Below are 12377 nucleotides of genomic sequence, written 5' to 3'. Positions count from 1 at the left end.
GCCTCGTTGAAAAAATAACAAGAATTCATTTCAAATGTATTTTTTTATTTAAAAAAAAATAAAAAGGAAAATCACCAACATATGTTGTTCATTGTTCTTAGAGTACTGATTGTAGACAGATGGAGAAACCAGTTCATTTGCTTTTCAATTCCTAATCGTATCTCTACATAATCTCACCAACTAAAGGACTGTTGTCCTTTTGCAGTTATACAAACATTTCTTGTTGGCAATTCTAGCACAGTGAATTTTTTTTTTTTTACATTCTGGACCATACAGAAAATAAAATAAGAGCTCCTACATGAGCCCTGACATCAAAATTTAACTTATTATTTCCTTTTTGAAATAAAGGCCACTTTAGACATCCAGCTTGTAGATCCTATTGTGCGCTGGAGATTGGTTTGATTCTCAAAGCCAATACTGGGGTAAGAAATATAGCTATGGTTTTCAGCAAAGATGTTTCCTGCGGAAATGGAAAGACTGGAGGGATGAAATCAGATTGATTTTGCAAAATTCAGAAGATGCATGTGCCTAAATTAATTATTGGCTGTTATAGAGCTGCTTCTGAAGATGCAACTTGCCATTACCAACAATTACCACTAGGGGCATTAGTAGAAAGAGGTCAAAGTACAAGGAAAGTTGCCTGGAAATGACGGGAGGGAACTCAAAAACACCAGTAAAACAAGAGGAATTCTGAACTTCTGATTTTGGTAGCAGTGATCCATGATTTCTCTAAAACTTCCTCTCTGTAACTCTAAATGAAATCCACTGTCATTCTAGCTATTTTCCTCTTTTTACAGTTACACTACCCTCTTTCCTGACCTAAATACCTACCCATAATTTGCCCTTTGACTGAGCTGGTAGGAGACAGATTTCATTCTAGCCTGTAAGACTTTCATTAAAGGGACACTCTCAGATTCAAAATCTTTGTCCCAGGAGGAAACCAGCTTCTTTCAGTGCTGAAAACTTGTAACCAAGTCATTGCCCACTCCTGACTTTGCCTTCCCCAAGGTTGGAGTTTAGTCTCTCTCCCAACACACCTGTTATTCTCTGTCCCATCCAGCAGTTCTGAGACTAGCAGGTCTTAAATAAAAAGGCGGGGTTACATCACAATTTTGTACAGTAGTTCAAGCTAGCTATTGTGTAATGTCTGCTTGTTAAAAAGAAAATGAAACACATTCCTTTCTGAATACCAGTTTGGCTAACATTTCTTCTCATCTCAAACACACACAAATCAGTCAGTTCTCCACTTAAATATCCATTTGTGAATCACAGAATCATAGGACTGGAAGGGACCACAAGAGGTCATCTAGTCCAGTGCCCTGCACTCATGGCAGGACTAAATATATTTGACCATCCCTGACAGGTGTTTGTCTAACCTTCTCTTAAAAATCTCCAATGATGGAGATTCCACAACCTCTCTTGACAATTTGTACCAGTGCTTAACCACCCTGATAGTTGGGAAGTTTTTCCTAATGTCCAGCCTAAACCTCCCTTTCTGCAATTTAAGCCCATTGTGAACAATTTTTCTCCCTTCTCCTTGTAACAAACTTTTATATACTTGAAAACTGTTATCATGTCCCCTTCTCAGTGTTCTTTTCTCTGGAAGAGAAAACATGTTGGTCTGAGGAATTCTAAAAAAGCATATTTTTACAAAGGCTAGTCATCCAGTTTTGTGAGACCCCTTTGTAATTCTTCACAGTCTGCTTTGGACTTAATTTTGGAGTAGTTCTGTATCATCTGCAAATTTTGCCACCTCACTGTTTACCCCTTTTCCCACATCATTTACGAATATGTTGAACAACACTGGTCCCAGTACAGATCCCTGGGGGGACACCACTATTTACCTTTCTCCATTCTAAAAACTGACCATTTATTCCTATGATTTGTTTCCTGTCTTTTAACAGTTACTGATCTATGTGAGGACCTTCCTTCTTATCCCATGATAGCTTACTTTACTTAAGAGCCTTTGGTGAGGGACCTTGTCAAAGACTTTTTGAGGGTATGTTTACGCAACAACTAGACACTCCCAGCTCGCCTGTTCCAGTTGACTCAGGCTCATGGGGCTCGGGCTGCAGCGATGTATTATTGCTGTGCTTGGGGTGGGGTTCTAGGTCCCTGCAAGGCGGGAGGATCCCAGAGCCTGGTTGTCTACACAGCAATGAAACAGTCTTGCAGCCTGAGTCCTGCGAGCCTGAACTGGCTGGCACAGGCCAGCCGCAGGTTTTTCTTTGCTGTGTAGATGTACCCTGAAAGTCCAAGTATTATTTATCCACTGAACCACCCTTGTCCACGTTTGTTGACCCTCCCCTCAAAGAATTCTGATAGATTGGTGAGGCATGATTTCCTGTTACAAAAGCCATGTTGATCTTCCAAACAAATTGTGTTCATCTGTGTGTCTAATAATTCTGTTCTTTACTATAATTTCAAACAATTTTCCTGGTACTGAAGAACTACTTGCACGAACAATGATTGTTCTTGTGAATATCATTATTTTGTAAGAGGGCCTTGCCAGATAAATATGTAGAGATAGCTGACACTAACCTTAGGCTTCAGAGCATTTTTTTATTTCTGCTGTTATTGTTGAAGGCAATTGATAGTGAGGCCTGCTGACAGGCATTGTGTTTTATTTGAGAAATGCAGCTCAAATCTGGAGGGGCAGAACAATCTGAGGGCTTGTTTACATACAGCCGCAGCCTGGACTACAGGGGTTTGAATTGCAAAGAGTGTTAATATGATGTGCTCTAATGCCCCTTCTGGACTCTCTCGGTGAGAACTAAAAGGCACCTAGTTCATGAACTCTGTTAACATGAGCGAGATAGCCTTTTAGTTTGCACCAGTAGGGTTTATTGGGGGAACAAAAGCACGGCACGTTAGAGGGCTCTATAATTTACATCCCTGTAGTGTGGACTGTGGCACCATGTAGAAACCCCTGGATCATCAGAAACGAAGAATAAAAAGAGTACAGTAACTCCACATTTAACGTTGTAGTTATGTTCCTGAAAAATGCAACTTTAAGTGAAACAATGTTAAACAAATTCAATTGTCCCTAAGATTTAATGTAAATGTGGGGGGTTAGGTTCCAAAGAATTTTCTGAGGGGCAGGCAAAAGGCATTATACTGTATACTGTACAGTACTGTACTGTACTGTGGTTAGGAAGTGCCCCTGGCTTACCCCACACAGGCACGGCTGACTGCAGGCAAGGATGCTAGGAAGCATCTTTGCAGCAGCAGCGGCAGCTTCCCCGGAGAACAGGCTCGGATTTTGCCAGGAATGCTCCACACCTGCCTCTTCCTGTCCCCGCTCCACTCCAGACCCACCTCTTCCCACCCCTACTCTATCTCCCCTCCAGAGCATGCTGCATCCCTCCCCCTACAAATTCCTAAGCACTGCCAAAAAGCTGTTTGGCGGTGCTTAAGACCCTCTTAGGACTTCCCCGCTCTTGCCTCTCCCTCCCAGAAAGTCCTAAGCGTGAAGTGCTGGGAGAAAGGGGGAGGAACATGTCTCCCCCGTGTCTCCACTCCTCCCCCTCCCTCCCAGAAAGTCTTAAGTGCCACCAAACAGCTGTTTGGTGGTGGGGGAAGCGCTGGGAGGGAGGGGGAGGAGGTGGAGAAGCGGAACTTGTGCAGTGCTCCCTTGTAAAGTCACTGCTCTTCCACAGAATCTTAGAAGCAGGCAGCCAAACGATGTTATAAGGGAGCATTACACAACTTTAAATGAGCACGTTCCCGAATTGAGCAGGGACGTAACATTGAAACAATGTTAAGTGGGACAACTTTAAGTGAGGAGTTACTGTAATTGGCTGAATGGTGGATCACCAGCAAAATCAGAAGGTTCAGTTATAAGTGGTGGAGAGAGAACAGAACAGACAACATCAGGTAAGCCTCCCCACCCCCAGAACATTAAGGAATGGACTTTAGAATCACAATCTCAAAAGCTTCTGATCCATGCTCAATATTACTCTAAGTCAGAGGTCCCCAAACTGTGGGGCAAAAAGAATTGTTGATGCCTGTGACTCAACCTAATTATATCTTTTGACTTGAGTTTTCATAAAATACATTCCAGCTTATCCCACTTTACATAACTAACACTAGACACTGGCCTTAGTAAGCCTACGGCAAGGGGTCTGGGAGGCAGGGCAGAGGGTAGGGTGTGGGGGTGAAGGCTTTGTCTGGGGGTGAGGGCTCTAAGGTGGATCTGGGGATGAGGGGTTCAGGGTGCAGGGGGGGGCTTGGGGTGGGCAGAGGGTTGGGATGTGGCAGGGGTGAGGGCTCTGGCAGCACAGGCTCTGGGGTGGGGCCAGGGATCAGGAGTTTAGGGTGCAGGCACGCTGCCCTAGGGCTGGAACCAGAGGACTCTCCCCCAGTCCTCTCCCTCCCAGCAGCAGCTAGCTCCAGGGGAGGGGCCTTTCTCTCGCCCCACCGGCAGGCAGCATGGAGCTCCAGGGAATGAGTCCCTCTCTCCCTGTTGGCAGCAGCGAGCTCCGTGCCGGGGGAGAGGCCCGCAGCAGCCCTGCAAGCCCCAACTTGCTCCCCTCCCTCATTCCCACTCACCCCAGCCCTCTCTCCTCTCCAGGTCCTTGCTGCGCAGCCCTTTAGAGCTGCTGCGCAGCAACGATCATTATAATTTGAATCAGGAATGTGACCCAGGGCCTGACATTCTGCGACCCAGTAATGGGTTGCGACCCATACTTCAAAAAACACTGCCCTAGGAGGTGCAGAGGAATGTTTGAGGGAGTGGGGGGTGCAGCTGGGGCCTGGGCCAGCCAACCATGGGAGGGAGTGCAACCCAGCTCTGCTCCTGGCCCTGGCTCCTGGCATCCTGGCTGCCAGCCCCGCACCCAGGGCCCTGGCTGCTAGCCGAGGCTCCACTACCGGCCCCACCCCTGACCCCAGCTGTGGTCCCAGCCTTGGCCCCCTTACCCCTGTCCATCTTTCCCCCGGGAGCTGTGCTCCCAGCTCCGGGGGTGGGGGGGCGGGAAGGGTAGACAATGCAGGTAAAAAGTTTGGGGACCACTGCTCTAAGTTTTACCCAAATGTATGCTATCAAAGAATAATCAGCAAGACTCTCACCCATATTCATGATTGCAGTGGCCCTATTTAGAAAATGACATTGAGATGAACAAGTGAAAAATGAGATTTCTCATACATATGCCAAAAAAGACGTAGGATATGGGGCCATCAGGCAGAGCAAGTTTGTCATTCTCATTTTTTTCAATACCCCTACTCTAAATCCCAGCTATTGCCTTAAGAAAGAGACAGACATCGTTTTTTCCATGCATCAGAACAACAAAGAGAATTATCAGCTCTCATCAACAATCCACAGTGAGGACTGCACTGTACTGTTTTTCAGGAAGGAGCTCAGGGGGAAAAAAAGGGTTTATAGACACATACTTGTAGAATGCGGTCTCCTTCTCGGATCCGGCCATCTCTGGCAGCAATGCTGTTTGGATCAACCTGCATAGGACGGTATTCAAAAACTAAGCATGAAAAGATCTCAACTTCAAACAACTCAATTTGTAGAATTTGTAAAAATGCCATTGTTTACATTGTGGAAAGACTGTCTAAATATTTATTCAATCAGATGAACATATCAGTTCTGTGAATAATCACAGAACCTTGTTATAAAACAAATCTAAAGACAGAGAGGGTTGAGCTGGTGTGTGATTTTCAGAACAATATTTTTCCACATGACTGTCAAGCACTAACCTTCAGCTGTCATAGAGCAGAGTATTAATGACAGAATTCTTAGGCTCTGGAAATTCACTTTGGGCTGAGGTGATTTTGAAGTCGTGCTAATGAGTGGTTGATATCTCCACACAGCAGGTCTATGTCTGCTTAAGGAGATGGTATAATCTCCTTTTCTGAAAATATTTATTTTTAAATAATTGTATCAGCTATCAAGCTGTGGATTTTTCAGTTCCCAAAAAATTACAAGAAAAACAAAGGAAGATCTACAGTATAGAGATCATTCATGGATCCTCTACGCCGGATCTGATTTAAGTTGCTTAATTTAAAGTTAGTTTAGCATAAACAGATATTTATGGCTCCATTAACAGTTTACCAGATAGCTCATCCTTGAGCAATGACTTGATCTTCATAGGTGAAATACTATCTACCACCTTTCACTTGATGGTTATCTTAAACCATTTATTTTACCTTGTCATGCCAAGAGTAATTTTTCAACCTAAACATTTTGAGCATTGCATTTGGTTTGCACATTACAGCTTGTACAGATGTTAGATATTATTTTCTTATTGTGCATTGCCAGACAAAAAATAAGTCTGAAGAGTTTAATCGAGTGTGAAAGACAATACAATTAAATATGTGCAGTGTTGTTGTAGCCGTGTCGGTCCCAGGATATTAGAGAAACAAGGTAGGAGAGGTAATATCTTTTATTGGTCTAACTTCTATTGGTGAGATAAAGACAAGCTTTTGAGCTTACACAGAGCTCTTCTGACCTGAAGAAGACCTCAGTGTAAGCTTGAAAGCTTCTCTCTCTCTCACCAATAGAATTTGGTCCAATAAAAGATATTATGTCACCCACCTTGTGTCTCTAATAGAATTAAACTTACTTTAAAAGAAAGGGCTGAGAGATTCCAAGCAGAGCAATACCCCCCATTTGGATATTTTCACATATTTTAACAGTGTTGTTGGCAGTTTCAGAACAATCTTTCAATTCCCATTTTTATGTGATTCCTTTTATGGCAGTGCAGGACAATTCTTTCTGCTAAACTCACTCCACTTCTGGCATTCAGATTTTTGTGCTATGTCACCTGAAGGTGACAAATTGTGTATCAAATTCATTCACAACAATAACACCCAGCTTGGACTCATAAAATTGTTGTCTTCTCATCTAGAAAAACTGCTCTTTTAAAAATTATTAGAGACTCACATTAAATTAATGCACCTGAAAGTCTTTCTAAGCTGGATACTGCAAGGTGCTAAATACCTCTTAGAGGGTGCTGAATACTCTCACTTCCCATTGAAGCAGATGGGAGTTGAGATTGTTCAACATCTCAAGGCGTCAGGATCAGGCCTTCTGTTTGTTAGCTGGTAAAACAAAGAAGAGTGCTAGGACAGACCAGATTTTCTGATAGATTCATCTCACATATTGTTTTATGCTGTTCCTCTCTTCCCTGAACATATATGATCATTGTAAAAATAAATTAGCCATTGTTATTGTTAGTAACTGCAGTAACGGGAGAACACGCAAGAGTGGAAATCAGAACTTTTCCTGACTCTCCACATATTTGTGGGATTTCATTCAAATTTCAGAGAATACTCCGACTTTGCACTTTTCCTAACTATGATGTTGTATTTATAGCATCACATTAAACAAAGAAGCTGGTAATAATTATATTATTTGGGCAACATAATTTACTCTCCTAATTGAAAGTGACACGTGCTGGCTGACAGCTAGTATTACTGCAGTCAGGTCTCAGACTTGTTTCTATTTTTCCATTGAGTCCCCCCCACTGCATCTTTACCTCACTGACATAGATTCCGGTGTCTTCCTCATCATCTGTTCTATAGCAGACAGTCAGCCCCAGCTTCTCTTGACTACTAGCACGACAAAGCTCGACCTCCTATGAGAAAACACACAAACACAGTGTGGCATTTGTCTTGGGAAGAAATTCTGCAGTAGAATGGAGAACTAAGTCACTGAGATTCTCTTGGACAACCATAAAAAAGTTTTAATAATCTCACTCAACACAATACAATACGTCTCCCCGCATCGTTTGCATTCCTATGAGGAAAACATCCCTAATACATAAAGGAAGGAAGTCTAAATATATTAAAGTTGTAAGCTACATAAGCACAGTTAGGTAAGCCATGCCTAACTCCAAGAAATACGGATTGCACTGATTTTGCCGGATTTTTTTTTTGGGGGGGGGGGGGGGACTTTTGGATCATAGAAGCTGCTTATAGTATATTACATAGTCATTTTACTTCTATCACATCAACAACGGATTTACAAGATAGAGGACAGGCTGGCTACTCATCAATCAATTCATCACAAATGAGTGTCACTCTCTTCCACTAGCAGCCTAAGTCATAAAGCAAAACCACAGCCTTCTGTTAATAACATAATTCATCCCACAGCCAGTTCAGTGCCACAGCTTAATAGTAGGTGTTGTGAGATAATTGATGGATGTGTCAAGGATTATCCTGGGGAGCTGCTGTGGTATCCTCTCTGTGATCCGTGCCACTCTTGTATTCACACACTCCTGCAAGGATTTTTGTACAAAATATGCCTTGTAGGGTATCATTTGAAAACTAATAACATTGTGGTTAATAATATAGTTGTGAAATATATGTAACAATGCTCTATGTGAAATTATGGACATTCATTAATATTATGTTTTAGAGGCTGTGAATAAAAAGTCTACAGATCAGGCATGTCAGGAGGACATAACAGGTTTTCTCCAGACAAAGGAAAGAGGCTGACATCTCAAACCAGGTGTGGCCCAAAGTCTATGGTCTGTTGTGGAGGTTGCAGCTGGAGAGAGAATTAGCATAGTAACGACCACCAGTGGGGGAAGTACCAGGATGGAGTCTGATTTCCACACCTCACGTCTCTTTCACTGAGCCTGAACTAATGAACTTTATCTGGGTGCTCTTCAGAAGAATAAATTTCAAAGGATCACTGAACTATAAAGAGACGGGGAGCAAACCCCTAGTTAGTTCACTTTAAGGAAACAAAGAAACCATGCAATTTGATCTCTGTGAAGAGTCTCTGTGACCAGTCAAAAGCTGGAAAGAAGATTATGGTTGAAAGAAACCATCCTGAACAAAGACTAGGCTAAGTTTTAGACTTTTAGATGGGTGTTTTCACTTTTATTTGCCTGTAGCCGTCTCCACCTTTATCTTCTGTATTTGGGATCACTTAGTCCATGCTCTTTTGTTAATAAATTTGTACTACTTTTGTTATAAATCATCAGCGCTGGGTAAGTTCAGTTGTGTACTTCTAGTAAGCTGACAGGTTGGAATGTTATATTGTCTCTGTAGAGAGGACGTGAACCTAATACTTTTTCTGTGAGGGTCCAGGGAGAGAGACTGCAGGATAAGGATTTTGGGCAAATTTGGGACTGAAAGGGTCCTAAGGTCAGAATGCAAGGAGTATCCAAATTGGGCAAAGCCAGGGTGAGGCTTGTGGGCTGCTGACAGGCTGTTGGGTTCAGAGTTCTGAATCAAAGCTGCACAGTCAAAAGACACCGTGGGTTACAAAACAGACTTTGGTTGAACTACTTACTGCCCTGGTGAACCCCAAATGTCATACTCCCCAATTATGAGATGATGCTGAAAACATATTCTTACTGCTAGCTGTCCCAGCTGTGGAGTCTGAGGAAAAGTACAAGTGTCCAGGACAGATACTAGAGTCTTCACTACTACACACACTAGTACAAATATCTAGGATTTCACATTGGAAACTTATACCAAATACAAGTGTTGAATATTGTGAAATAAATAACCTTAGTAAAGAATAATCTATTATTTAATAGAGTGGCTTAAGTTTGCTTGAGAAACACTGGATTTCTTTACAGCCATTCTGAAAACTACATATGGGGCTAGATTGTGTCTGGCTCTCCTGAATGCACAAATGGAAAGAAGAGAAGAGGCCCATGATATCAGCCCTTGCATCCAGGGAGCACAATGATTATCCCGGTTTAGTATTTACAGCAGCCCTAGCTTTCCCAAAGGGAGCAGGAAGGGTGATGGTGGGTCTGAGTTCTCTACTCCTCCTAAGCAGGAAACAGAGGTAATCCTATACCAGGGGAATGAAGGCTGCCCTTCAATTTGTGAGTCACAGCTATACTCCCAATATGCCAGAGACAGCTCTGACCTAGGGCACAATGTCTTTAAAGGATAGGAAGGATGGTCTAGGGACAGGGCACTGTACTGGGACTCAAGAGACCTGACTTCTCAGCCAAGCAAGCCACTTGACCTGTGCCTTAGTTCCCTATTTGTAACATAGGGATAGTATCTTCCTCCTCACAGGGATATTATAACGATAAAGTCCATTAATGATTGTCAGTGCCCTGTCCCTAGACCATTCTTCTGAAGAGCACCCAGATAAATGGCTAGATGGAATTGCTCATTCTGAGGCAGTACATCACCGTACTTCCTCCTCTAGACAATTATGGCTTACAATGACAATTTTGCCAATGGTTTTCATGATATTTTGATTTTTATTAGAGAAATTTTGTAAAAGGACACTACTGCTTATTGTATTCCTGTTCCTTCCCTAGTATATAAGCACGTGCTCAATATGTGTAGTGTAAACTGTATAAACTTCTGTCTTGATTTAAGCCATTTCACATTTTAATAAGCTAAAAAGAAAAGAAGGGAAAAATGTCAGATTGTTTTTTCTTAGAAAGGATAGTTGCTTTAAATATCTATTTATATGCTGTGGAGTGGAAAGAGAATGTGCTATATGTTGGGTTTTAAAGAAGGAAGCTGAAAGCTTGTTTCACAAAGAAAGAGAATTACTAATAGTGACCTGATTTTGGCATTGGGAGTGAAACTATGTATACTGAATACAGGCCTATTCAAAACCCGTAATAACTGATGCCTCCAGAGAGAAAAAGAACACTTGACTAGAATGGTAGCATTAGGAAGGAATTACAGTAACTGAACAGCTTCAATTACACCAACAAGGTATACTTTTAAAAGAATAAAAAAGCTTGTGGTCCCTTGGAGGCCTATAAGGAAGCCTAAATACACCATAAAGGACTGAGACTGGGACCCTTAAATCAAGGCAAATGAGGAGCCGTGCACAAGCTGAAATCCATTGACTTTCATTGTCCTGCCAACACAACCTTCGAAACTCCCTGAACCGAGGATGGACCGGGACCCTAAGGACTGCTTTGAACATAATTTCTTCAGTTTATAGTGACCTTGAAGTTCTTTTGCATGATTCATCTCAAAATGCTTTTTACAATAAAGCTGTATGAATGTTTCACATTGGAAATTAACTGAACCCTTATGGAAGATGTTGGTTTAATGAGCAGAATTTAACTATTCAGGGCACGAAACAAATGAACAGGGACACACATTCTGGTCTTGGAGTCTGAAAAGTTTGTTAGGACTGTCACTGTATGATGAAATGACTTGCTTATATTTGATCACCATCCTTTGCTGGATGGAATGCATCAGGCCTGCTTGTGTATTCTGCCTGAGTTGCTGGGGCTGTCCCTTAGCTCAACAGTAGAGACCTGAGATTGTGTAGGCAAAAATCTTAAATTAATTTCCCATTGCAATGTATATAAAGGTGGCGAATGACTGTGGTACCCATCTGTATGTGGTCCTGGATAATTATAATCTCTCAAAGAGATTGGAGACTCCTCTGAATATTCAATTTTGAAACACTCATATCTAGAGCTGGAGCAGAATTGCCTGCTAAAAACTTTATGTTCTTTACTTTGTAGTCACCCAGTCTCTTACCCAGTTTAGGACAGAAGCTGGAAAAGGTCTGATGTTTGGTATGGAAACATGTCTTCCAGAGCCAGAAGATTGCACATACAAGCTGCTAAACTAAACCTAATTTCCTTTTCATGGTGTACAAGACACATTAAGTATCCTACAGCATTACTCAAACCCAAGCCTAATGTGACATTTTTTGAGAATTCACAAAGATTTTGCATAATACATTAAATCACCTACCAACCCAAGAGTCAAGAAGCCTTGCACCTGGGGTAAACTGGCATGGCTCCAATAACTTCAATGGAGCAACACTGAATTGCACCAGCTGAGGAGCTGGTCCAAAAAGCTCATTTCTCGTCCAGAGAAACATCTGACAATGGGCTTTGTGACAGCTGTCTGTTGGTGATTTTTCCCCACTGATCTTTAACAGAAGAAAGAAAGAGTCTGGCGGGAGCAGTGCATATGTGAAAATCATGATTTTCCTCTTTAAATCCCTCTTGGGTACACATACATCTGTTTCCTCTTATTTTGTGTCTCTTGTTGTTTTGACGTTTGATGACTCAACGGCCTTTCTTCAGAATTCAGTATGAATCCTGTGAAAATTAAGACAATGTACAATGGCCCACATCTGTGGGAAGGATGGAAACAGAGGGAAGAGGCTGGAGTGAGGATCTCCCCCTAGCCTCAGAGAGGCAGCCATTTCCCAGGACGAGAAGTATTCTGTTGCTAATGATAGAAATCAAAACAATACCAGAAAACAGTACTCTCAGTTTTCTGAGACTTCTTTAAAACATTTAAGTAAATCACTTTAAGGATTGCCATGAAATATAGGAAAGTAGATTCTCGGGGAAGCACTTCCTTAAAAGATGGGAAAAGATGACTAATAGGAGGAGGCAATTCTTAGGGGGGTGGGGCACATGACTTATGAGGAGAGTCTGAGGGAACTGGGATTG

The 12377-nt window shown here is 42.2% G+C and overlaps 1 protein-coding gene across 2 annotated transcripts in view; it reads right to left on the bottom strand.

Moving 5' to 3' along the window:
- PDZRN4 (PDZ domain containing ring finger 4) overlaps positions 1 to 12377 on the bottom strand; it is a 409811-nt gene that overhangs the window by 13137 nt on the left and 384297 nt on the right. For both annotated transcript variants that reach the window (XM_050936097.1, XM_050936098.1), the window contains 2 exons: positions 7488 to 7586; positions 5392 to 5454 (listed from right to left, as the gene is read on the bottom strand). In XM_050936097.1, coding sequence (XP_050792054.1) covers positions 5392 to 5454; positions 7488 to 7586 — 162 coding nt within the window. The remainder of the gene's footprint in view (positions 1 to 5391; positions 5455 to 7487; positions 7587 to 12377) is intronic.

The sequence above is a fragment of the Gopherus flavomarginatus genome, chromosome 1 (genome assembly GCF_025201925.1).
Source record: "Gopherus flavomarginatus isolate rGopFla2 chromosome 1, rGopFla2.mat.asm, whole genome shotgun sequence".
Classification (NCBI taxonomy): domain Eukaryota; kingdom Metazoa; phylum Chordata; order Testudines; family Testudinidae; genus Gopherus; species Gopherus flavomarginatus.
This window is presented reverse-complemented; position numbering and strand designations above follow the sequence as displayed.